Source organism: Pogoniulus pusillus, chromosome 37 (assembly GCF_015220805.1).
Source record: "Pogoniulus pusillus isolate bPogPus1 chromosome 37, bPogPus1.pri, whole genome shotgun sequence".
NCBI lineage: Eukaryota > Metazoa > Chordata > Aves > Piciformes > Lybiidae > Pogoniulus > Pogoniulus pusillus.
The window spans coordinates 5,615,982-5,642,966 of NC_087300.1; the positions used below are offsets into that span (position 1 = coordinate 5,615,982).

The 26,985-nt window shown below is 46.0% G+C and overlaps 2 protein-coding genes across 2 annotated transcripts; both read right to left on the reverse strand.

Moving 5' to 3' along the window:
• Positions 1-1,638: 1,638 nt before the first annotated feature.
• On the reverse strand, positions 1,639-17,894 carry RRAGC (Ras related GTP binding C). Its single transcript, XM_064172592.1, has 7 exons — positions 17,595-17,894; positions 12,482-12,685; positions 11,071-11,270; positions 9,575-9,689; positions 7,925-8,067; positions 5,547-5,695; positions 1,639-3,658 (listed from the first exon to the last, which is right to left on the reverse strand). The coding sequence occupies exons 1-7, from the start codon at positions 17,862-17,864 to the stop codon at positions 3,507-3,509; spliced, it is 1,233 nt and encodes a 410-aa protein (XP_064028662.1). The 5' UTR covers positions 17,865-17,894; the 3' UTR covers positions 1,639-3,506.
• Positions 17,895-19,109: 1,215 nt separating this feature from the next.
• MYCBP (MYC binding protein) lies at positions 19,110-25,243 on the reverse strand. Its single transcript, XM_064172572.1, has 5 exons — positions 25,141-25,243; positions 24,877-24,949; positions 23,068-23,116; positions 22,252-22,381; positions 19,110-19,974 (listed from the first exon to the last, which is right to left on the reverse strand). Exons 1-5 carry the CDS (start codon positions 25,153-25,155, stop codon positions 19,930-19,932), a joined length of 312 nt encoding a protein of 103 aa, XP_064028642.1. The 5' UTR covers positions 25,156-25,243; the 3' UTR covers positions 19,110-19,929.
• Positions 25,244-26,985: the final 1,742 nt, after the last annotated feature.

The window sequence follows — 26,985 nt, forward strand, 5'->3', positions numbered from 1 at the left end:
CTCTGGCCCCATCCTCAGGATGCATTGGGCTGGCACAGGCCTAGCCCTGCTCCAGGGGCTCTGCCAGCATCTGCCACTGGTGCCTTCATGGCCACAAGTTGCCAGACTTTCTTCCTGCACAGTCCACTCTGTGTAGCCTCAGGCTCACAGTTGCTGCCTGCTAGGTACTACATGGTTCAGTCATGTGAGTCACTTTCAGCGAGGTCAGAGAGGACCTCACTTTTCCAGCTAAAAGATATGCAGATTTAAGTCTTGAGGAGAGCAAATAGACATCATCCTTTATTGCTCTGTCCCCTCTTCCCAGGCTTGGCCTTCCCTCCTTTCCTTCCTTGTGCTACAGCAGGTGTGATTGTCAAGTGGAAACCCAAGCACTGACTGGCAACCATCTGGTACCAGACAACCTGGAGCTTTGGAAAGTCCCTTGCATTAGTCTTCAACAGAAAAATCTTTTATTCCTTTTTCCTGCAGGCAGTTACCTTTCCTCCCACTGCCTGCCCTCCCTGCACCTTTCTTCTTCTAAGCACACATCTTGTTTGCAAAGAAAGAGTGCAGAGCACCTGCACCACTACAAGCTCAGAGAAGGAAAAAAGTGGAAAGGTGAAGTGCAGTTGACAATAGGGCCACAAAAATCATCAGGGGTTTGGAGCACCTCTGCTGTGAGGACAGGCTGAGAGAGTTGGGGTTGTTCGGCGTGGAGAAGGCTCTGGGGAAACCTAATAGCAGCCTTCCAATACCTGAAGGGGGCTACAAGGATGGAGAGAGACTGTTTGCAAAGGCCTGCAGTGACAGGACAAGGGGCAATGGCTTCAAAGTAGAGCAGAGCAGATTTAGACTGGATGTTAGGAACAAGTTCTTTTCTATGAGGGTGGTGGATCACTACAACAAGTTGCCATGGGAGGTGGTTAAGGCCCCTTCCCTGGAGGTATACTAGATGATCCTCAAGGTCCCTTCCAACCCAAACCATTCTATGATACTCAAGGTGAGCCTTGACAGGACTCTGGGCAACCTGAGCCACTGGAGAATGACTGCAGAGAGGGTTGGACTGGATGACCTTTGGAGGTCCCTTCCAACCCAAACTATTCTATGGTTTTACAATCTCCTTTACAATTTCAGTTGTTTATCTCCAAGAGGAGCTCTCTCTGCAGCTGGTCAGCACAGAGAGGAGAGACAGGAGAAAAATCAAGCATGATTCATATCACAGTATCACCAAGGTTGGAAGAGACCTCATAGATCATCAAGTCCAACCCTTTACCACAGAGCTCAAGGCCAGACCATGGCACCAAGTGCCACGTCCAATCCTGCCTTGAACAGCTCCAGGGACGGCGACTCCACCACCTCCCCGGGCAGCCCATTCCAGTGTCCAATGACTCTCTCAGTGAAGAACTTTCTCCTCACCTCAAGCCTAAATTTCGCCCAGCGTAGCTTGAGGCTGTGTCCTCTTGTTCTGGTGCTGGCCACCTTCCCTCTCCCTCCCTGGCAGCACAAAGATCTCTGAACCCAAAAGCCACCCGTGGGAAGGTGGCACTTAACTCTTCTTAAAAACTACTCTGAAGGTAACATAGCTTTTAAAAGTTTGCTTTAGCATAGAGGCCCCTTGCTGTGGTGCCTCACCCTCCAACAGAAACCAGAGTCTCACACTTCGACCCTTTCTCAATTTATTAGCACAAAATCATGTAGAAAGTAAAGACAGAGAGGAACATACACTTGAACTGAGAGCATGGAAAACTCAGCGCACAAATGGGAATGGTTTATTCCTTCCTGTGCTCTCGCCCATTACTTCTCCTCTCAGCTGGAGTACTACACCACCATGATAGAGCTTGCAAGCTAACAACACACAACCTTACAAGCCTACAGCACCTCCTTAAAAAGGTTCAGGACTACACCCTGCTAGTAGGAGAACTGAACTAGAAGGCTTGAATTCCCAGGTCTCCACCAGACCCTGGTTTAACTTTTGGAGCAGATCCTTTATGCGTTTTAGCATCATACAACATCTTTAAAGCAAAAAGGAGAAGACATTCACGCAGCACAGGTGTACATCCTAACGTTAATGAGTGGATATTCATTTTTACATAGGTCGACAAAAATGGACTCTACAAGCACAGAAGCAATCCCATGGTTATTTCTGACCACAAACATACATCAGCTGCAGAGAATCTCTTATAGTTCATCTTGCAGAAACTTTTATAGTGGCACTTGTATAGTTAGTTGGTCCAGTGGCTTTGCAACACCTATACACACACAGGGACAGGTAAAAAGAGGCAAGATCTTTACAGGCCAGTAGCTGAGCTTAATGCATAGCAAGGCCAATGTACAGTGTGACATCTGCAGTAATAATAATATCAATAAATTAGATTAAAACAATAGACATATACTTCCCATAGTATGAAAGGCAGCATTCACAACACCAGAAAAGACACTTCTCTCTTCAGATTGCATGGAGACAAACAGGAAGGTGTTTGCCACAGTACAGAACCAACACCCTTTCAACGTCCAGAATTAGCAGGACGTTCTGACACTTAACTGCTGTGCAATGGTAACACCCTCAGATGTTTTCCTAGGAATTGCCATAATGATCATCAGAGAACACGGAGAGATCCACTGTCAAGTCAGTAACTGCTGTTTCTTTGCTTGGGAATAGGTGAGAGTGGTTGCTTCATTCCAACAGATGGCAGACATTCCGGTTTAGTTAGCCATGCAGTTGTTTTGTGGATAGGATGAATCACAGTTCCAGGACACCCATGGGGTTTCTTTGCAAAAGAGAGCAGGTAGTTTATTTCTGGTTTTATTACTTCCTTTTGCTCGAAGGGGGCATACCAAGAAGTGTGGCCTGAAAGCAAAGTACCTCCATCTCCTAAATGACACTCCGGGTCAGCTCTCCAAACAGAGAAATCAGCAGAACAGAGCTCTACCTTGCACCTACTTAACAAGGACAGAATTCACCACGCCGGCGAGAGCAAGAACTGCCTTCTGGAATGATTTGTGAGCTCAGCCTCACAAAACAAAAAGCCTGAGTTTCACAAGCTAAGGAGTAACATTACCTCTTTTTTTTTGTTGTTGTTGTTGTTTTTTTTTTCCTTAATGACAAAAGGGTAAAACTTAAAGCAGAGGTGGATATTATTATACAGATTAATAAAAAAACCAAACAAACATTGAGCAAGTGATTATTCAGTGTTTCACCTTTTAAGTTTTGACCAGGCAAATCAGTCAGAGACAGACTTTTTTTACAAACAGGGCTCCAAACTGAAAAACCACTGCACTTGCAACAAAGCTGGTTCCAAACCTTGGTGGTTTCTAACTCCACTGGCCTCAAGCTCTTTTGGTTTGTATTTGTCTTTTAACAGTAGTTTCAGTTGTCCAACACAAGTTACAAAGCTGCTGCTTCGCAGTTAGCTCTACTTTTCTTCTGCTGTGAAACACACTTCAGGCTTTCAGACTCCTGTTTCCCTCCTCCCACAAAACTTTGGAGTGAAGAGCTGACAAGTCTAGCCAAGGTCTTGAATTCTCCTCTAGACTGCGTTCCTAGGCGTGCCGTTGTGAGTCACTGCTTTCATATTTGAGGCGCTTGATTGATGGTTGCAGATTCTGTGAGAGGCAACACCTACTTCAAAGACTTCGTGGATGGCTTTGCGGAAGCAATGAAAATTGTAGTCTATCAGACCTGTCAAGAAGGAAGGGGAAGGGGGGAAAAAGACTCTGCTCAGCTTGGCATGTTTGTGTCATCAACAGAGCTTCAGAAAAGCAACATAAAATGTTTCATTGAACCAGCAGCTATTGTGCTGCCTCATTTCGGTACGGATTTGGAGGCAGAAAGTTTGGGATCTACCTTGCTCGGGTGATGGGGTGGAGAGGATGAGGTTGGATCTCTAGGATGAAAGGTTGGTTAGGAAGTTTTCCTTCTCAGTTATGCCTCTGGATGGGTATCTCACAAGCATGACACATGTCCCAGATGCTAAGGGCAGGATGAATTATAGGTACCAGGGCACCAAGAGCTATTTGTTGGGTTCCTGAGCAGGAGCACAGGGAATGATGTGCACCAGTGCACCAAGAACTGCTTGCTGGGTTGCTGGGCAGGACCACAGGGAATGATGGGCACCAGTGCACCAAGAGCTGCTTGTTGGGTTCCTGGGCAGCAGTACAGGGAACAGTGGGCACCAGAGTACCCAGAAGTGTTTGTTGGGTGCGTGGGCAGGAGCACAGGCAATGGTGGGCACCAGAGCACTCAGATGCTTCTTGGGTGCCTGGGCAGCAGCACAGGGAATGAGGGAGAGGCTGAGGGACCTGGGGCTTCTTAGTCTGGAGAAGAGAGGGGATTTAATAAATGTTTATAACTCTGAGGACTGGGAGGAGGGGACAGGCTCTGCTCACTGCTCCCTGGGATAGGACAGGAGCAACGGATAGAAGGTGCAGCACAGGAGGTTCCACCACAATATGAGGAGGACCTTCTTGCCTGAAAGAGTCCCAGAGCCCTGGCACAGGCTGCTCAGCGAGGTTGTGGAGTCTCCTTCTCTGGAGCCTTTCCCGGCCTGTCTGGATGTGTTCCTGTGTGCCCTGAGCTACATTGGATGGTCCTGCTCTGGTGGGGGGGTTGGACTCAATGATTTCTTTGGATGCCTTCCAACCCCTGGCATCCTGTGAGCCTATGAATGGTTGACACCAAGGCACCCAGAGCTGCTTTTTGGGTGCCTGGGCAGCAGCACAGGGAATGGTTGACAATAGAGCACCCAGAGCTGTTTGGAACCATTCTCTGATCTAAGTTTTACTGATGCCAGTATTTAATTAGACTGTCTTGGTTTTCAGGGGAAAAAAAGTTCACTCCTTTGGAACACCTGGTGTATATTCACAGTTAAACAGCAGGTGAGCAGGCAGCACAAGACTAACATCCAAAACCACACAGTACAGCACAGCCATCACTTCAATGGTAGCTTGCACTTTATGTCATTGACATCTATCTGAGGTGAGATAAAATGCAGCACAGTTATTCAAAGAACACCTGCCTCTCCTTTTTAAATGCCAAGGTAAGTAGTGGCACCATTTGAAATTAGGACCTGTGCTGTCACTTCTACTCTGTAACACATAGAACACCATTCACAACATCACATCCTACAGGTCCAAGCAACTACACTGTTGGTTAGACCTGCAACATATTAAACACTTAGTTCACTAACCTACCACTGTTGATTTCTTTGATCATGCACTGAAAAATGAGATTTGTGCAACACCCAATAGAGAATATGTCTGTGCACAACACAGCAGCTGTCAAGCAGAACATAACAAGCATTACTCCATTCTACTCACTTCACTACAACAGATGGTAGTGACACAGGCCACATTAGCCACACAAGTCATTTCAGCAGGAAGACAGGGATTAAAGTGATGATTCACAAGAACAAAAATACACCAATCTCTAGGAAAGGAGAAAAACCCTCCCAGAAGAAATGATACAAATTTAGCTAGCCCAAAATCAAAGTGACTTGTAAAGGCCTATTAATATTTTATGGCTGACAAAACCCAGGAGATAGAAGTCACTCAGTGGGGGAAGTCCTTACCTTTGCGCTCAAAACTCTCTTCCCTAAGAATGCAAACTAATGCCAAAAACTTTGTAACCTCCTTTAAGTACAGGACTGTTGTGTTATTGAGCTTGATTATTGCCATGGACTCTTTATCATAAGCACTGCCAGTGCCATCTTCCTTTAACCTAGGGAAGAAGGAAGAAAATAAAGATGTAACCTAGTTGACATGTGTAGCTTCAAGACAAATACCTGTTAACTACAGTTAGAAGAACACTGCTCAAGCCAAATTCTAAGCAAGTGAAGAATTTGTGATGCAGGTTTTAATACTATTGTAAAATCATTACCACACCTGATGGTCCTCAAGAAAGGCAGACCTCAACAGAGTACAGGCTCTCACTAGCTACTACCTAGAAACTTAGGTGAGAAGTTAAGAGCAAGCTATCAGCATGCACCCTTTTGGTATCAACTAAGAGCTGTGATTGTCAGTGCTGGTTTTGGCTAACAGCTAATGGAGGTAGTACAGCACATTAGTCACAGCAGAAGTCTGCCTTCAAATTGAAGAGTCACTGCCTCACTGAGTTTACAGTGAGGTAACCGAGTTTACAGTAAGGTACTGAGTTTACAGTAAGGTACTGAGTGATGGGTTTGAAGACTCTAATGCAGGACTTTTATGTAGAAGCATCAGTGGAGTGACAACTCAGTGAAATGACTTCAGGTAAAATTAACACAGAGGCTTCCTTAGTGAGGCTGAGGGGGTGGGGAGCACAAGAAGGGGCAAGACTAATGTTGCTCTTAAGCTAAACCAGTCTGAATTGACAAGAACAGGAAAGGATTTTGATTTCTACCTGCAAGTTCACAGACTCATAGAATCAACCAGGTTGGAAGAGACCTCCAAGCTCATCCAGTCCAACCTAGCACCCAGCCCTGGACAATCAACCAGAGCATGGCACCAAGTGCCCCAGCCAGGCTTGGCTTCAACACCTCCAGGGACAGTGACTCCATCACCTCCCTGGGCAGCCCATTCCAGTGCCAATCACTCTCTCTGGGAAGAACTTCCTCCTCACATCCAGCCTAGACCTCCCCTGGCACAGCTTGAGGCTGTGTCCCCTTGTTCTGTTGCTGCTTGCCTGACAGAAGAGCCCAGCCCCACCTGGCTACAGCCTCCCTTCAGGGAGCTGCAGACAGCAATGAGCTCTGCCCTGAGCCTCCTCTTCTGCAGGCTGCACACCCCCAGCTGCCTCAGCCTCTCCTCACAGGGCTGTGCTCCAGGCCCCTCAGCAGCTCCATTGCCCTTGAAGCACAAGGCATGTCACAAGCTACTCCTCATTACTCACTCCTGAAAAAATAAACCAAACCCAAAGCAAACAGTTACACAGCTCTGGGTTGACCTATCCTATCAGGAGAGGAATCATTAAGCACTGTGGTATTTCTTGGCAGCACTTTATTTTCCAGTGCAGTTCTAAACCACAGTTCTAAAATAATTTACTGCTTCTCCAGAGCCACTTCAGAAATCCACAGTGGAGCATAATTCAGCTGTGAATTGTGAGATACAAGCACTACCTGCACCCTTTAGAGAAAGTCAGCAGGAGCTGAGGTGGCCCTGCAAAAGCTGCCCTGTCCAGATTCAAAGCAATGCAACTGCAAGCTACACCTCAGAGCTATGGCATGCTATCAACCCCAGTTACTTGCAGGTATTAACATACCTCCACCCACCATACCCAACAAATCACAGCAGCATTCATATCTAGGGCTACAAGGATGATTAGGGGACTGGAGGGCATGGCTTATGAGGAGAGGCTGAGGGACCTGGGGCTGCTTAGTGTGGAGGAGAGAAGACTTAGAGGGGATTTGATAAATGATTATAAATATCTGAGGGCTGGCCAGGAGGGGAGGGACAGGCTCTGCTCACTGCTCCCTGGGACAGGACAAGGAGTGATGGGTGTAAGTTGCAGCAAAAGAAGTTCCAGCTCAACACAAGGGGGAACTTCTTTACTCTAAGGATCACAGAGCACTGGCACAGGCTGCCCAGAGAAGTTGTGGAGTCTCCTTCCCTGGACACTTTCAAGGCCTGTCTGGATTTGTTTCTCTGTGATCTGTGCTAGATTGTCTGGTCCTGCTCTGGTAGGGAGGTTGGACTCAATGATCTCTTTGGGTCCCTTCCAACCCCTAACATCCTGTGATCTCATACAAAACACTTGACTTTGGTCAATGTCAGATGGCAGTCTAAAGCTATGAGTGGAAGGAAACAAAACTGAGTACAAATGCTCTTGATCCAGCTGCCAAATCCTTTGGCTTTATTCCAGTTAGAAACCAATGAGCTCTAATGACCAATCAATAGCATCCTGCTGGATGAACAAAGCCAGCATGGCACAGCTTTTATAGCACTTTTTAACCTGAGAGTATTCATCACTTACCCATATATACAGGAAACATCTATCACTACATCAATCATGTCACAGCACAGCTCATATGACTGCATGTCCACAGGGGAACTGTCTGTTGCAATGTAGATTTTGCTGACTACGTCGAAGAGAAAAGCTTTTTCAATGCCTGAATTCTTCAGAAAGAGAAAGAATTTGGATGAATTTATAAAATCTGCATTTTTTTAAAGTAGAATTCATACATTTTCACATTATTAGTAGCAGGAAAAAGTTTAAACATAACTAATTTAGAGGCTTAAGTCAGAATCAAGACTTAGAACATACAGACAATACCCTCATTGCAATAGCACATATCAACATCAGCTTCTGGCTGGCAAAAGTTGAGGATTTGGTTAGAATTCTTTTTCATTTATTATTTACCTGACCATAATTAAAGTTATATTTGACATTGATATTCAACAATATACATTGGTTAAACATAATCCACCAATTCAACAATGATATTCAAGCCACATTCAACAGTTTTCCTCTTCTGTGGTTCTGTTAACTCCAGAAGAGTCACACATTCACACTCATCCAATGGGTCAGGCTCAGAGATGAGTTACTTTATAGCATCCTGTTGACACTCAAGTCTTATGTTTGTGCTGCCTTGGTAGTTCAGTTTCTGTCTGAGACAGCTGCCATGCAGCATAACATGCAGAGAGAATAGAAGTCAGCTTCTGAACTTAGGACTCCTTGAAGAGTATCACATAATGGCAGTTGTAGGTATGGAAAAGCAGCAAGCTCCATCCCACTTGTAACTCAGCCCTTTGGCTAAGTGCATGTGGCCATGCTGACTTCAGAAGCCTTCCACTGCTAAGTCACCAGATATACACTATAGAGTTCTGGCAAAGCTTCATTTCTATTTATGCATCACAAGCGCTCTTTATCACAGTCTGAACACTCAAGGCAGTGTCCTGGGACATCCAGACAATCCTTCTGGCATCAGGGCCATGCTCCATATCCTCATGGCACTGAGCAGAGTTAGCATTCATGTGCCCTTTATCCTAGAGGCCAGGTTATTACAAACAGGCCTCTACCAACACAGCAAACAAGCATGAGTAGCATAGGGCAACATGTACAACCCACACAGCTCTTCTCAATCACAGATGGGTTTTTAGCTCATGTTTGTCACATGCCTGCAACAGCCTGACAGACACAGCTTAAATGAGACAGGCTACTTCAGCCTGGCCTCTTGGGTGATTTGGAGTATACAGCAGCAAATGTCCACGTCACAAATTCTACAAGAAATGTGAACACCAAAAGCCTAAGAGTAAAATCCCACAGGCCACATGAAACAGTTTAGCTCAAGGCCAAGTTAATAGTAAGAAAAAAGTCTCTTGCCAATGAAGCTCCATTAGGCTATGAAGTGACTTAGTAGACTAATCAGTGTATTGTGCTGGCAGAAACCTTCTGTCTCAACAGCCATAACCAGGCACACTTTGCTTTGCCAGTATTTAGGGAAACCCATGCAAAGCACAGCTGCAGTAGAGAGCTTCTAATGCAGCCAACCAGGCCAGCAGAGTATGGCAACACAAGTGCCCTATGAATCTCCCAAGGGCAGCTCTAGCTCTCTCCTTAGCAGAAGGAATTGTTTCACAGTGCCATGCATTTCACTTCAAGTTCTGTTACATTAACACTTACTGATATAAAGATATTTAGTAGATTTTCCAGCGTTGGCAATTGTGGAATGAGCTTCTGTACCACTTTACTGAAGGCTTCAAATATTGAATGGTCATAGATACTGGTCAAATAAAAGCTGAGATAAAGAGGGAGGGAAAAGGAAAAGAAGAAAAGAAAAAAACAAGAACAAAAATTCAAGACTATTTCAGAATTGCAACAGACATGTGAAGTGTTTCCCAACATTCAGGGCTGATGATTTAGCTGGGATGCCTTTACCTGGCCACTGCACCAAGAATCTGATTTCTGAGCAACTGGAATAAACATGAAGCAGATTTCCCCCATCCCTGGATGGGATAACAGAATGAAAACCTGTCAATGTTTTCACAGTATGCTGTGATGGTTTGGGTGTTGCCTCCCCCCTCCTTGTGAAAATCACCCAGACTAGACTCAGCCAGGCTGGAAATGAGAACAAAACTTTCTATTTACAGCTTAGCACTAGATACAAGCAGCTATTTACAATCCTTACAGCTATAGACAGAAATATACAGGTTAAAAAGTAATACAGAAACACAGCAGCCCTCCCAGAAAGCAGAGTCCCCAGGAGGGGCTCCCAACCACTCTTCCACCTCCTCTCCATCCCTCTACCTTATCCCAGGCTTTGCCTTATGTTCAACGTGAGTGGAGAACTGGCCAGGGGGGTTAGGAAGCAGACTGATTAGTTAGGCAGCAAGTTAGAGGGAGAAGTGCATGCAGCTAGAGCCAGAGAGAGCAACTGTGTGATCTATGTTTGTGTTCTTGTTTTTATATATCTCAGCAAGCCTATGAGTGCAGTAGACATCACCACTGTTTCCCTTTCACAGCCTATCACCTAATTCCTCTCCCTAAAATATCCCAGCCAGGCTCAAACTAGCACACACACTTAGCCTACAGAATGCTTATCACAAAGGAATTAAAACTCTTAACTAGATTTCTTCAACTTTCATTCCTGGCCTTCCACTTTGTTCACACTGACAGATACTGGCAGCACTTGAAGGCTCCATGAGAATAAAAATAGCAGTAAAACCAGAGAAAAGATAGCTCATTTTAAAGATCTTTGTAGGAAACACATTCAAAGTGAGCCAAGAGACTAAACCTGAAAGCAAATCATGCTGAATAGCTGATGCTAGCCAGGACTAGAAGGCAAGCAGTTTCTCCTCTCCTTCCCCTGCCTCTCCAGGCCACATGTACAAATCCAGCCTGAATGACAAGCATGGACAAGGACCTTGAATTATCAATGAGTCTTATGCATAAATCTGTTGATTGTAATCTTGTAACAGTAGCTTGCCTTGTTTTAGTCAGCCTAACAGCTGAGGCTTGGCCATAAATTCAGCAGTGTATTTTATAACAAGAGTTTGTGCAGTACTAAAGAACTAACAAGGCCTTGCACTGGTCCATCCACTATTATTCCAGCTGGAAGTCATTAGCCTGCATGCACATCAGCAACAGTAGAATCATATATGCCAGGATCTTTAACTCACCTAAGGTGAAGTTTTTCAAGCCCAGCATCTGTAAGGTCATCATTAGCCCTCTGATGAATATCCCTCTGAGTTTCAATTTTATGGTCATCTGATAAACCATCAACTTTATGAATAAAAACTTCAAAGTTCATTTCTGGGTTGACCTTGTAGGCTTTAGAAACTGTAATGTGGAGTCTTGTTAGAGCTTCCATGTAGTCATCCTGTAAATCAGTTTGGACAGAAATGAGTGAGAAGGCTTTATCTCCAGTAACTATTCCATGCTGCACAATATATTTCAGTGCAAGAATTCTCTTCTGTAACTACACAGAAGTATAGAAGAAAACGCCTTGGAGTGTCATGAAATACAAGGAGCTTAGCTTCTGTTACATCAGTGAAGTTGCATTAGCTCTATAAGGCTCTACTACATATAACCAGACTCCAGAGGAAAAGGTAGGTTACACTTCAGCTCCAGCAAAAGGCAAAAACAATCTCCAAGATGATCCTAACAGATCACAGAATGGCCTAGGTTGGAAGGGACCCTAGAGATCTGTCCACTCCAACCCCCCTCCCATGGGAAGAGACACCTCTCAACTAGACCTCATCCAGCCTGGCCATGAACATCCTCAGGAAGGAGGTATCCACAACTCCCCGTGGAAACCTATTCCAGAGTCTCACCACCCTTGTACTGAAGAACTTCTTCCTAAGATCCCATCTATACCTACTCTCTCTCATCTTCAAACCATTCCCCTTTGTCCTATTGCTAGGCACCTTTGTGAAAAGTCTTCTCCAGCCTTCCAGTAGGATCCCTTCAGGTATTGGAACCACAGAATGTCAGGGGCTGGAAGAGTCCTTGAAAGGTCATCCAATCCAGCCTCCCTGCCAGAGCAGGATCACCTATACCAGATCAGAGAGGACTGCATCCAGGGGGGTTTTGAATGTCTCCAGAGAAAGAGACTCCACAACCCCCCTTGGCAGCCTGTTCCAGTGTTCTGTCACCCTCACAGTGAAAAAACTTTTCCTCATCTTTACATGGAAGGCAGGCAATAACCAGGTTATCTCCCATGGTACAGTTCCCAAGCTGATTAGAAGCTACCAGATGCCAAACAGCACCGATACTTGAAAGTGAGGCCAGAAGTGTGCTGCTATTACAGCAGTCAACAGCAGCCGGAAGGTTTCATTCAAAGCATCCAGCAGAGTGAGTTCTCACTGTTATTGTTCAAATGCTAAGTTCAGAGTACTTATAGCTTTTCACACCCTCCTCCAGGAGTTCCTGTCACTTCCCACACCAAGGGTTACATTGCCAATGCATCCTTTCATACATTAAGGGATATTTTAATGACCTAAAAATATAAGCTATGTGCTTCTTGATCCTTCCTCTTGCACACAAAGCAAACAGAAAACTCCCCTGTGATTCCTAGTCATGTGTATTTACCTGGGCATCAATGACATATATTAGAGCACCTGTTCCTCTGAAGATCATCTCATAATCAAATGTTGGATCAAAAAAGTCCATCTGCCCAGGAAAATCCCAGATTTGGAAATTCACAAATGAGCTGTTGGAAATATCATCCTTGTAGATCTTGTTGGTACTTTCCAAGAAGAGAGTCTCATTGGGAGACATTTTGTGAAACACCACCTGTTAAAAGAGCACAAATAACAGTCCTGACTTTATCAGAAGAGATTGGTAGAAGCTCTGTGAGTTGAGTCCTACACATAGGTTTACCCCTTCTGCAGTGTTTCCTTTTGGTAAATAGCCTTCTGCACCACCTAAGGAAATAACCTACCCATGAGCAGAATCAAAGCAACCAAAAACCTTATTAACACTATTGCCTTAAAGACACAGAGATCCCAACCACTCTTGCTTCCTTGCAAATCTAACACAGAAAATAGCCAATTAAAAGGTGGTATAAACTCACCACCTTAACTAAGCAACTTCCAGCTGCTAAGAATTGATCCTGTCCAGTCTTAAAAACTCCTAAAGGAAACTTTTAGTCTGGTTTCAGACTGTTCCTGTACTACAAAAAAAGCAAATGAAAACAACATCTCAGTTTTAAAGCCCCAAAGAGCTCAGGAGTTTGCCATCTATTAACCATTATGTTTGATGACTCTACTTTCAAGCACCCTACAAAGAAAAGATGAAAGCTTTCATGCTAGGTGATGGACAGTTTAGCAGCTGTGATGAGAAACATTAATTGCTGGTACCAAAAAAGCCCTGCTTCGATTTGAGCCCTTTCCTGAACAAACAGAACTAGCAAAGAAGCCTGTAGCAAAAGCAGTCAGTTTCAACAGCCAACTTTTCTCTAAAGCAGCTCAATTATCTATTACAAAAGTTACTGCAAACATTAGGACTGCAATATGAGAGATCACAGAATCACAGTGTGGTCTAGTTTGAAATGGATCTTAGAGATCATCTACTCCAACCTCCCCACCACGGGCAAGGATGCCTCTCATCTAGATTTGGCTGCTCAAGGCCTCATCCAGCCTGGCCTTGAACACTCCCAGGGAAGAGGCATCCACAACCTCTCTGGGCAGCCTATTCCAGAGTCTCACCACTTTAGTACTGAAGAACTTCCTCCTAAGATTCAGCCTCAGCTTAAAACCATTCCCTGTTATGTAAAGTCCCTCTCCAGCCTTCCTGTAGGAACCCTTCAGGTACTGAAAGGCAGCTCTAAGGTCCCCTCAGAGCTTTCTCCAGGCTGAACATCCCCACCTCCCTCACCCTATCCACACAAGAGAGGTGCTCCAGCCCCTGGATCATCTTTGTGGCCTCCTCTGGACTCACTCCAACAGCTCTATGTCCCTATGATGGGAACACCAGAACCAGATGCAATGTTTGAGGTGGAGTCTCACAAGAGCAGAGTAAAAGGGCAGAATCTCCTCTCCTGCCCTGCTGCCCACACTCCTCTTGATGCAGCCTAGGCTACAATTTGCCTTTTGGGCTGCATGAGCATCCTGACAGCTCTCAACCCTGTTGAGCTTCTCAACAATCAGTACAGCCAAGACTCTTCAGAGCTACCCCCAACCCACTCTATAACACTTGGTAATTTATGATTGCTACCTTAAAATGTTTCACACAGAGAAAGCAACAGAAGCCAACCATTACAGAGACCTAGTGCAACAATCTCTGTCAAAAAACCTGCAAGACAGAGGTTCTAATTAACAGATTTTTCTTACTGAGGTTCAAAGTAGAACTAAAGGGGAAAAAAATCAGTTCCTCAAGGCATGTCTGAGCCAGACAGGATGTAAATGAGGTTTTAAATAAGAGGACATTTCTATGGAAAAGTGAGAACAGCTCTAGACATGTAGCTACTCTACTGCAAGCACCTTATGGTTTGCAAGCATGGTTATAAAGCACTCTGAGATCAACATTCCTCCTTGGAAATTCAGTCTCCAACAGAAATTAGGAGAGAATCAGTGAATCCAGTTTAAAGCAGAGAAGTCTCCAAGAAGCAATGCCATCAACCCCCTTTTTCCACCTACCCAAAGCAGTGCATTTCATCAGACTGATATCCCCCATCTGTTTTTCATACTAATAGGGGAACCAGCACACAGTTTTGCTAAAATTTAACTTCTGTCACCTAGCATCTACCTCCACTCTGATGGAATCACAGAACCATTTCAGCTGGAAAAGATCTCCAAGATCATCAAGTCCAACCATCTAGAGCTGTGCTCTACATAGCTTAAAGCAAGGAAAAAGATGCTGGGGAAGCATCTGATGGCAACAATGCAGCCAACACTGATGCCAGGCACATCTGACTATAGGCATAAACAGGCAGCCAGAGCTGGTAATATCCTGAGCTGAGTTTCCTTGCAATGGCTTTTATCATTCCCAAGTGTTCCTTTTCTACTTTCAACATCCAACAGTCTTCATCAAATCCCCAGCAGACAGGCTGTGTGTTAAATCACAATTTCTGTTTTCAAGGCTTCCTTGGATCTGCAAGCTGAATTTGTCTGACACATTTATTGCCACTACTTTAAACCCTGAGTGGGATCCCCAAGGAAGAATGTGTTTGGATTTTTGGTAGTCTTTGGTTTGTTTGGGTTTTGTTTGTTGATTTGGGTTTTGTTTAGGGGGTATTGGATTTTGTTTGGGGGGAGAGGGGGCGAGTTGGTGGGGATTTGTTTCTTGGTTGTGTTGGGTTTGGGTTTTTCACCTAAGTCAAAACCCATTCAAGATTTGGAACTATACTTCCAGCTGAAATGTTGGCCTGATCCATACAAACAAAAACATCCCAGATCATCAAACAACAATTCCAACTTCCACACAACATCCCTACTACAACAGCTTACAATCAAATAGAACTTGCCACTGCAAGACACCTTACTAGGTACATTGTAGCAACACCTATAAACTGCAAGAAGAATATCGAGAGCAGGAGTTGCAAGTTACTGTCAAAGCAACAATCTAGGATAGCTTCCCTTCTTTTGGACTCTGTGGAAATGTGAACGACTGGTTTCTACCTGAGAAATCTACATCCTTATCCCCAGAGTGGAATAAGAACAACTGGAGCCAGACCCTTCCTAAGAATCTTTATGGTAGAAGTAACTCAATGGGAAGAACCCTTCAATAGGAGTTGTCCCCAAACCCTAAACAGACCCCAAACACTTCCCCCATCCACCCCCCCCAAAAAAAAACCCAACAAATCAGGTGTTTTCTCTGAACTCTTTCCAGGTTCCTACTAGAAGAGGACAGCACAGCAAGTCCAGCTACCTATGTCTGCACAAAAAAAGCCTGGACTTACAAACTGAAGCAAACATCCCATTCCTAGAATCTTTTTATCTCAATTTGGTACTGAACACTCAAGGGTTATAGTAGTATGGAAAATCTCATTGTCTAAAGGTGAAAAAAAATCTTCCTATTCATACTGAAATGGCTTAATAATTCATGTTTGCCACAAAAATAGCAACATTTCCCCAAAGCAAATACTTTTCCTGATAGAGTGTTTATTGCATCTACCCCTACTCTGTGGCAGGCAACCAACAGCTAGTGCCCAGACAGAAGGGCTGCTGGTCCTAGGCAGACGCTCTAAAAGCAGGAGTGCTACCAAACAGAAACTTCTTGATGCTCCAAGAGTGTCTCAAACTATTGCCACAGTGAATTCACTCCAGCAGCAGCACAATGAGCTCCTAAGTAACAGAACCACCGCTTCTAATTCCCAAGTCAGAGTGGCAACTGAAACGCAGATGAAAAACTCTATGTTCTCTTCTTGCACACTCAATATCAAACTGATCCCTTCCTGTACAACTACTTGAATGGGTCCTCAGAAAACTATTACTACTAAACTCTGTCCTTAAATCAATCAATTGATGAATCCATCACCCCCAAAACTATTTCTTGAGCTCTAGCCACGATTTGGAGTTTCTGTTTCCTTCCAGCTTTTAAGGTTCATGTTTTTTAACTGTGGCTAGTACAGTAAGATTACTAAAGACAGTCTACAGTGAATACCATTCACATGACTAAAGACTTAAACCAAGACTTTCAGTGCAGTTGCAGCATTTGGGGGCATGAGCTTAAACAACAGGGTATTTAGGAAAGGCCAAAGAGCAATGACAGCCCTGTCTGCCGCCGTATTTCCTAACAGCACAACGGAAACAACTTCTCCTTAACAGATACAGTACCTTTTGCAAACCTTGTCTGCAAAGGTTTAGCAAGACAAGCCTACAGCAGCAGACAGGAGTCTTCAGGCTACAGTTTAGAACCCACTGCCTAGGCAGATTACCAAGCAGTCTAAGAGGGTTAAAAGCAGATCCGTAACTGCTATGCTGCAACGTTCAAAACCTTTTCAGAGATGTCTGAAGGATTCCACACTTTCATTTGAAGAGAATCTGAGGTCCCTAAGTCTAAGCTTGAGAACCACAGCATTTCACCTGTAACACCCTCCTACAAAATTATCACCCAGGAACTCCTTCAAATGCATTTCACACACAACGATTGCACCGAAGAGCAAAGACCTACACTTCTCTGCAGCTACGTGACCAACGAGAAGAGTCATTTTCATCTCATTTTCATTAAGAGACTTCACCAAGTAACCTAAGGAACCGAAACTGTTCAATTTCCTCCTCGACCAACAACTTTCCTTTGCTCTAAGCGTACTGAAGGCAACCAGCGGCTGCCTCTCTGCTGACACCAAAGCAGGTCTCGTTCAAAGGAGCAAAAGGCAGAACAGAGCTCAAGTCTTCCTCCGGCCGGAAGCACTCCCTAACCACCACATACCTGTACCGCTCACGGTGCTTTCGCAGCCGTACAACACCTCAGGATAGACTTTACACCAAGAGCTTCAGTTTTTATTTTTGAGGCAGCAAAGCGGAGAACTATAAAGGCTACAACTTATGCTACACAACCTTCCTTTCTAGGGCAGATGATCGAAGTCCGTTCTGGGAAGTAAGCGTCTTTAAGCAGGAGTCTCCCTCCGCTCCAACCTCGCCACATGCGCCCACATTAAAAAGCAGAATTTGCCTAAACAGCAATAGAAAAAGGAGAAAGAGCTCGGCGCCGGAGAGGCAGCGCGGCAGGCGGGGGCGGGGAGCCGCCGGCTGCCCCTCACCTTCTGGATAGAGGACTTCCCGCTGCGCCGCAGCCCCATAAGCAGGATCCGCGGCTTGGAGTCCGCCCCGCCCGCGCCGCCGCCGGGCCCGCCCGCGCCGCCACCAGGCCCTCCAGGCCCTGGGCCTCCCTCCAGCTCCGCCTCCTCCTCCTCCTCCTCCCCGTAGCCGAAGTCCTTGGGGAACGAGTCCGCAGCCCCGAAGCTACCCCCCACCAACGCCGGCTCCTCGGCCGTGCCCGCCGCGCCCGCCCCGCCGAACTGCAGCGCCATGTCCGCCCGAGCCCGCCGCCCTCCAGCCGCCAGCGCCCGTCCCAGGGCCTCTCTCTGCTCGGCCAACCCAGCCCGACCCCACAGCCGGCTCCGGATTGGCTGCCAGCGAGCTCCCGGGAGCCGATTGGCCCAGGCAGGCAGCGAGCTAGGCTGGCTCCGGGCAGACGGCCCCAGTCACCTGACGGCGGCGCCGCACGTGAGCCGGGGGGCGGGGCGCAGTGGCCGCCGGAGGCGGGGCTCGGCCGGGGGCGGGGCGGGCAGTGGCCGCCGGAGGCGGGGCTAGACCAGGGGCGGGGCGGCAGAGGCCGCCGGAGGCGGGGCTAGACCAGGGGCGGGGCGGCAGAGGCCGCCGGAGGTGGGGCTGCGCCGGGGGCCGGGCGCTTGCTGCGGGGATGGCCCCAGCTGGAGCGCAGAGCTGACGCGGACGAGGCATGCGAGCCTTCGCTAAAGGGTCAGCCCCCTCCGCTTAAGCGAACGTTACCTATGAAGTTCGTCACGTTCATTAAGCAGTCACTAATCTTCCACCGCTGTCGCTTGTACAGGCAGCTCAAGGGAAGTTTTAACTACTTATGTCGTTGCCATCCAAATTCAAAGCTCACAAGACCAAATGGTTTGCAGAAGGAAGCTAATCTTTATGAAAAGTGTGTGTATTACTGCCCTTACACCTGACGGACCAACCAAGGAGTCTTTCGTGCCTTGCAACCCTCTCTAAACAGCTTACCTGCTTGCTGCTGCTTTGGCAAGGTGCACCTCGCAGTGCATTTATTTGTGTTTTCCTCCAGTCACGTTAGTTTCAGCACGTTTAGCGACGTGAGCTAGCTTCTACAGCATTAGCCTCTCCCCCTTTCCCTAGGCTGCAACTTAATGCTGGGCATGTGTTCTAACTTACAACTTCTTCTTGTTTAGTTTCTGTTTGAGGGGATTTGTTTTCCTTGGCTTGTTTTCCTTTCATTTTGTTTTTGTGTGGGCTGGGGATGTGTTGTTCCACACTTTTAACACAGTATCTTCCCTTGGTTTACTTCTTATCTCTTTAGATTATTAATAGGTAAGCAACCATTAGCCTTTCTGCTCATACACTGCCGTTAGCAAAAGTTCTGATGCATCCTACCATATCTGTAAGACAAGCTATAAACCCCATCCTAGAAGTGAAGTTATATCTACTAGCTGTTAATATAAGACATTAAGTTAGCTACTTCGCCTCCCACCCTCCTTCCCCTTAAAGTAATTTTTAGGACAGGAGACAAATGCAGCTCTTTATTTTTTTTTAATGCCAATTTAACAGGAGCCTCAGAACACAGGCAAAAAACCAGAAAGTACAGGTCACACCTCCCACTCTTGGGTTCTCTGCCCTGCCTAGATTTTCTCTTCCCCATTAGATGAACCAGAAAGCAGAACTTTGCATTGTACTCATTATTTGCAGCACTAATTACACAGGACATCCATTTTAAGTAAGACTTCAGCCTGTTTAGAAGTGTCCAGGCATTTATCTGGATCAATTGTCCAAGGCCCAGTTTCTGAAACAGGATCAGAGACATGAATTGCATGGAAATACACCTTACACAAGTTCAGTAGGCAACACTGTGCTGTGTCTACCACTTAACCTAACTATGCTCACCTCTTTTGTGACCCTTCTGAGCAGATGATTACAGCATCAGTAGAAGCCAAACCTCAGTACCAACTTTGAACATACCTTGGAGGTCCTGCTTCAGTTCATAGTTGGGTTCACCTGTGTCATATCATCACCTCCAGTTAAAAGAAAAGCCAAGAGAGATCAGCAGTTTAATAGGACCAACCACCAGCATGCAAAACTTAAACACAGCTGGCAGGCAGACTTATCTGCAAGTTAATGATAATGATCACCTTTGCTTATACACTGGAAGCAAGAAAGTTTGCCATTATGCTTAAGCTCATAGGTTCTGCTGCAGCTGCATGTTCATGATACTGTGCTTTTAATGGCTTTAAGATGAGGTAACAGACTACACACATGCACCAGGAGGAAAAAAAAAAGGACTGCAGTTCTCAGGAAGCCTTTTATTAAATCAAGGCATTGAAGGAGAAACTACTGTTATTCACCATGCTTCTCATCTTGAGGTGGTTCATACTGAGCCAGCTGTGGATTTAAAGAGAGGAATTTTGTTAGCTGCATCAATTTCAGATACTTTCTACACTAGGAAACGTCGAAAATGTTTGCAGTGGAAGCATTCCACTTACTTTGTGCTATTTTCATCCATGGCTAATATTTATGCCAGTCTATTTTCAAGTCAGGCAACAAAGTAACCCTGCCCTCGCAGCATAACTTTGTCACATTGTATAATCAGGCAGCTGAGGCAAGGGGGCTCTGAAGATGCACTTTAAGACCTATATACTTGTCTTTATTTTGTTCTGTCTCACATTAAACGCTTTTAATTTCAAATAGCAGCCAATACCCATTGGTGCCTTATAAGCTTTGATTGTGATGAAACACAATCAAATCAAACACTCATTCTTATGAGCAATAGTAGTGCCCAAAGGAGCATTTCATTCCAGCTTTCATCATGCTTTCTGGAGAATCTGGTTTAAGCAACTATGAACAACCTTTTCTTGTAAAGTTATTTCCAAAGAACACCAATGAAGATGTTTATTTGAACTCAAGTTACATGAGAGATAAGCTCAAGCTTCAAATACTGTTCAAACGCTAGGACTTGAGTCTCTGAAATATGCCAGTCCAGTTTCTTCAGTTAAGAATCATCCTCTCTCTACAAGTTGCAGGGTAGGTTAAAAATAAAGCCCATAAATAATGTAAAATACTCAGGTGTTCCTTGTAGCAACACAGCAATCACTACACCACTAACAAGAACCACTAAAAGCAGCACTTTCCCACTCTTTTAGATTTTCCTATGACAAGGTGGGCAGTACACAATCAAAAAACAATTTAGTTCCTTCTTCCCCTCCTCTCCCTCTCCCCACCTAGACCTAACTATTCACTTCCTGCCTCTGCCCCCACCCAAATGCCTGACATTCTGACCAATAAATGTAACCCTTAGGGATTAGTGCAATAGAATAATACCACCTACTTGACCATAATTCAAGTTACCAATAAATGCACTGTTAAAGGCATATATTTGATGCTAGAGGGCTGCTAAAAAAAGCTGATCTCCCTGTATTCTGGCCATGTGAGCTGCTATGCTACATCAGAACAACCAGCAGAAGATGGCAGGGGAAAGAAAAGGCAAAGCCAAAAACATTAATACTGGAAAACACATGAAGCAGCTGAAATCACAAATAAACCTACTGCAATGGAAAGGTTTACTTACCTGGAACAAGTTTTGACTTCTTTAAAAGGTTTATTTACACAAAGGCTCAAGTTACTCTGCTTTCATGTGTCTACTTACTATCAGTTGTATTTTTAAGTCAGCTACACTGAGTGAACTGCTGGTCTATTACTACGCTCCCTAAAATTCTGCTCTTTGCCTTATTTCCTACCAAGAAACAACAAACAGCCTTAAAGACTCACAACAGGTTAACAGGAGAATTACTAGGACAGCAAGAGGGCAGTTTAAATGAGAGCTATGAAATGGCAATGCCAAAGAATCCTCGCTCCCAGAACTAGGGCAGGGTGATTGTCTTCCAGTGAAAAACCTGCAGGGATGTTCTCACACAGCAACAGCCATCCTCTTCCAACACATGCATGGAACACTGAAGTGACACAAACTACTAACTTAATGTTCTCAAAGGTTTCCTTCTCCAGTGTTGTTAGTGTACAGCTTAGAGTCAGTGCCCTCTCTGAAGAGGAAGTAATACCTCAGCTGTTTCAGGCAGCCTGTAAACTCAGTCAAGGCTCTACTTTACCCAGCACTTCAGATCCACTGCTGTTGCAGACAGAGGAATACCAGGACCATTTAAAATGAAAACTGCAAGTTACTGCTCCACCTGGACACAGGTGCCTCCACTGGTAACACTCTGCCTTGGATAAGTCTCTGCCAGGTCACATAAATATGTAATATTCTCCCTTTAATTGGCCTTGTGAAAACCTTTATAACAAATACACACTTTTTTCTTGCCAAAGCCGTGTGGAAGCATGAAGCTACACAATATCACACAGCTTAAAGACATCCAGACAGGACTGAATGAAGACAGAGGATTGGCCTCAATGACATATACTTTCACTTCAAGAAAATCCCTAGTGCAGCAATACTGTTCTGTGTCATCGACTGTAAGCAGGGTCTCATTTGGGAAATAAAAATCAATCCATCTTTGCTATCATGAATTCTGTCTTCACTCCTCAGCCATGAGGCTAAGCAATGCAATAAAACTTATCAGTTGCTGTAATGGAAGAAAGTTAGCTGTACTCTAAACTATTTAAAGTACTCTTGTTGTGTAATAAGGAATTACTAAGCAGACTTTTTACCTTGGCTTTCAGTTTTTTATTTTCTTCCAACACAGCGTCGTATTTCTCTTTCATCTCTGCCACTTCCAAGCGAAGTGCCTCTATTTCTGGATTCTCAGGAGCTGAAGCTCCCAGGTGATGCTTCAGAAAGCTGATATTTAGACGTTAAGTATTTCTTCAGCTAGATTTCATGCCCGCATTGTAGTGTTAACACTTATGGAGAAGGCAGTGCTGCAATACATGACTGAAACTGCATTAAACCACTTAAGATCACTATGGTGCTTTCCATCCTGCTAGATGGAAGTCATTAAAGTATTAAAACTTTAAGTTAGTTTGTATAGTCCCTAAAAAACAACCAACCCCACACATTCACAAACAAAAAGCATCCAACAAACAATTAAAACAAAAAAAAATCAACACAGGCACAGGACAAATTCTCATGTTTCACTACACTCTTCTTTTCCTGTCTTGATTTTGACAAGTTAAAGCAACCAGCCAAAAAAAAGCAGAGGCTGCTTAAAAAGAGCAGTGTAAAGAAGCCAAATCCAGGAACCACAGATATAAGGAATGAATCTAATGCTGCAGCTCTACCGACATCGTGACAGCCTGTAACTTAACCTCCTAATGGCTGGCATACTGATACACAGAGCTCTCTAGCACCCTGCTAAGACTTTGTTAGCTTGCAAGAATGCAATTATTGGCTTTGAATCCATCCATAAAAGTCATGTTCAAAATGTAAGTCTTTAAATGAGCCTCTCCAGTTAATCTACAGGTCAGAAGCACTACTGCTTCCGTGTGAAGTCTCTAAGAAACATTCACAGAAGAGAAAAAGGATACTCCAGTGCACTATTTGGTTTCTCTGGCTCTTCATACAAGGCTACCAACACTGCAAATAGAACACATTCAACAATTGCAAGAAGGTCATGCAAGTGTAAGATTTTAAAAGCACATATGAACAGTTATAAGGCATACAAACTGCAAGGCAGGCACACCTACAACCCACTTGTCTCTTTAACAACATTTGCACCTACCTACTTTGGTAAAGAATAGGTTTAAGAAGGGGTATGCTGTACAGAAGTGGACAAAGCACTCGACCTGTTAACAGCTTGAGAACAGTTTGTTGGTTTCCTAACTACATGTAGCCTTTGGCTGCTCTTAACACAGAGCACAAACCTGCTTGGACAATCTTTACATACTCCACACACAAACCTAGCACTTAGCTTTCATCAACAAAACAGAAACTCTGTTTTGAGACTGTCCCTCCATAAACCTCTATTTCCATTTAAGCTCCATCTGTGAGCTGTAGGACAACAGAGTGTCCACAACTCCCAGCATAAAAGCAAACTCCCATCAAACACCTGCAGTCAGAAAACTAAGTGGCTACCCTCAGCAGGTGACACTGATTACCTTTATGATTGAGGGCTTGAGCAGCCATCAGCATGCCAGAGGCATAAGGTACAAGCAGGAAGTACCCTGATGGCTTAAATTAAATTAGCCACATACATATCAACTCCAGATCTGCACAACTCAGCTACAGGAATACTGAGAATGTTCCCAGACACAATCACACCTTGCTCCCCATAGGGGCACACACATGGCTACGGAAGGTATTTGCCTTCACAGGTAATATTTAAGTGCCCTTTTCTCAGCCAAATTGGTTTTAATCTAAGCAACTAAATTGAAGACACAATTAGGATGCTTGCCAGACTGGCTTTGCCATCCCATAGGATGCTTGCCAGACTGGCTTTGCCATCCCATAGGATGCTTGCTGTTGCAATAGAGGAATCAAATGGTACCCACAAGCCTGGCAAGAAACTTAGCACAACACAATATTTGCTTGACACCCTGTATCTGCTCCTCTCTCTTTAAACACCTTATTTTTCAAGCACAAATATTATTAGCAGATTTTATTCACCTACTATTAGAAGGCTGTCAAAAAGGCTTCAGAAGACTTTAGAAGGAGCTAAGCCACAGAGAAGCCTAAAGTATGCATCAAGTTCATCATCCTAATTGTCCCCACGCTGATGTGACCAGTTGCTCTCACAAAACTTAGGAGATTCGTGAGTTTTAGAAGCACCAAGCTCTGTTTAAGAGTCTTTTTAGCTAGAAGGTCTTGAAGAGTACACTTGGTGCTGTTTTGTCTCAAGCATTTACTTTCTCTGGAGCCCCCAGGAAATTCAGCTCCCCAGAAGCACTCCGGGAGGCTAAGAGAGGTCTCCAACACAGCCCGTAAGGGGACTGGAAGGGCAGTCGTGCTCCTCACGCTTCTCCACCGTTCCTGAGCCGCCAGGAAGGGGTTAAGGCGCCGCGGCGCAGAGCCCACGCGTCCGCGGAGAGGAGGTGCACTGCCTGCCCCAGCTCGCACCGCCTCGCCGCCCAGCTCGGGCTCCGCTTCCACCGCCGCACCGGGCTGTCCGGCGAGTTCTGCTGCCGGCCGCCGCGCAGACTGAGGAAGAAGACCGATCGGCTGGCCGAGGAGAGGCGGCGGTGCCAGCCGAGGGTGCCGGGGCAGCCCGAGGGGCGATCGCAACACAGCCGTGCCCGGCAGGAGCGGGACGCCCCAAGGCGAACGGCCCCCGCCCACGAAAGCGCTCCATGAGCCGCTCCCGGGCCCGTCTGGCGCTTCGGCTAGGGCCGGAAACTTACCCTTGGTGAGCGTGTCCAGCACCCCCGACTTCTCCAGGTACCGGCGGAACTGCTCCCGCTTGGAGTCCGCGGCCTGAGGGAGGACGCCCACACGGTCAGATCGGCGGCGCCCACCCTTCAGCTTACGGAGCGGGCACGATGGACCAGGCCGGCCCCCCCGCTCCCCGCCGCGGAGGCAGCACGAAGGGCCGAGCCGGGGACCGGTCCACAGCCTGCCCCTCCGCACCGACCCCGCACCGCCGTCGGCAGCTCGCTCCCTCCTACCTTGTAATGCGCCATCTAACCCTCACCGCGCCTGCACCCCGCCCCGCGCCTGCGCCCGGCGCTTTAACGGCGCGGCGGCTCCCCGGCCGTTACCACAGCGACGGCGCCCGGCGGCGGCCCCGAGCCCGGCTCGGCGGCGGGCGGCTGCCGCTAGCGCCGCAGCATCTCCCTGCCGGCCTTGTCTCGCCGGTTGTTCGCCGCCTTTCTCGTTGCACAATGCCGCATGTTAACAAGGGAGGCGGGCGCACCGGTTCCGTTTTGTCGGACGCTGTGGTGTGCACTGCCTGGTAAAATCTGCTTAGTGTACACATCAAAATGAAAGACCCCAGCGGAATAATGTTGCACCTGCGATGTCAGAGCCTTGTCACACTTTCCCCTGCACAGCCTTCTGCAATGTCTTCAATCTGCACTGGAACTAAGTTACACTTTTCACTTGTCGAGTTGCTGTGCCCATGTCCACGCAAAGCAAGCCAGGTAAAAGTCCACCCACTATCGGCTTCAGAAGAACAAAATCTTTTGTGTCCTGCCTTGAACCAACAGAAATGCAAATTTTACATCCCATATGTGAACATCTAAATGCTGGGGGAAGGGGGGGGGGGGGGGGGGGGGTATTGAAAGAGTGGGAGCAGAGTGAATTAAATGCTTGGCTTCTTTGTTGCAGAGGCATTCAATGCAAAATGTGCATCAGCAGAGTCACCACCCCCGGAAACCTACACAGCAATAAACGTGAGAATTCAAACCACAGCAGCAGAACTGACTCAGCTAAATCATAGAACTATCAGGGTTGGAAGGGACCTCAAGGACCATCCAGATCCATCCTCCCTGCTGAGGACAGGGACACTTTTAGGCTCGAGGTGAGGAGAAAGTTCTTCACTGGGAGAGTCATTGGACACTGGAATGGGCTGCCCGGGGAGGTGGTGGAGTCGCCATCCCTGGAGCTGTTCAAGGCAGGATTGGACGTGGCACTTGGTGCCATGGTCTGGCCTTGAGCTCTGTGGTAAAGGGTTGGACTTGATGATCTGTGAGGTCTCTTCCAATCCTAATAATACTGTGATACTGTGATACTTTTCATGAGAACAGGTTGCTCAGAGCCTGGCTTAAAAAAACTTCCAGGGATGAGGCTTCTACCACCGATTTGGACAACCTGTGCTAGTGTCTCACCACCCCTATAGTGAAGAACTTCTTCATAACATCTAATGTAAATTTCCCCCTCCTCTAGTTTGGATCTATTCCCTCCAGTCCTATCACTACCCAACACCCTAAAAAGTCCCTCACCAGCTTTCTTGTAGGGCCCCTTCAGATACTGGAAGGCCACAATAAGGTCTTCTCCTGAACAATCCCAACTCACACCATCCTTGTTTATCAGTTTTACAGAGCAGGCAGAACTACATAGGGCCATGTTTATACACACACATAGAGTGATACTAGAAGTGAGAAGAATATCTGCTAGAGAGAAATCTGGAGTAGGTTTTAAAGTATCAATGCCTATTTCTTATGTGGACAGGGCCAAATGCAATGCTGCTATCACAGAACCTCCAGCCAGTCTGAAACATGGCTGGATTGTACACATAACTATAATGCACGAATGATGCTGTAGCATTGTGACTTTATATCTCACTAATGATTTCTCCAATGTACATACAAGGAGTCAAATCCACTATAAAAAACTGTGTGTGGATACATTAATGCATCCCAGATATGACTCCAGGTCGAGGGAGGTGATTCTCCTCCTCTACCGCGCTCTGCTGAGACCCCACCTGGAGTACTGCATCCAGTTCTGGAGCCACTATTTCAAGAGGGATGTGGAGATGCTGGAGAGTGTCCAGAACAGGGCCAGGAGGATGC

Coding starts and splice junctions, on each gene's coding strand:
- RRAGC (XM_064172592.1), bottom strand. CDS start 17,864: ATGGCGCTGCAGTTCGGCGGGGCGGGCGCGGCGGGCACGGCCGAGGAG. Junction 8,068..9,574: donor TACTAAATATCTTTATATCA/GTAAGTGTTAAT, acceptor CTCTTTCTGAAG/AATTCAGGCATTGAAAAAGC. Junction 5,696..7,924: donor GATGTTTCCTGTATATATGG/GTAAGTGATGAA, acceptor CTTCTTCCCTAG/GTTAAAGGAAGATGGCACTG.
- MYCBP (XM_064172572.1), bottom strand. Junction 22,382..23,067: donor AAACCAAATAGTGCACTGGA/GTATCCTTTTTC, acceptor TCTAAATATCAG/CTTTCTGAAGCATCACCTGG. Junction 19,975..22,251: donor ATAAAAAACTGAAAGCCAAG/GTAAAAAGTCTG, acceptor TTAAATCCACAG/CTGGCTCAGTATGAACCACC.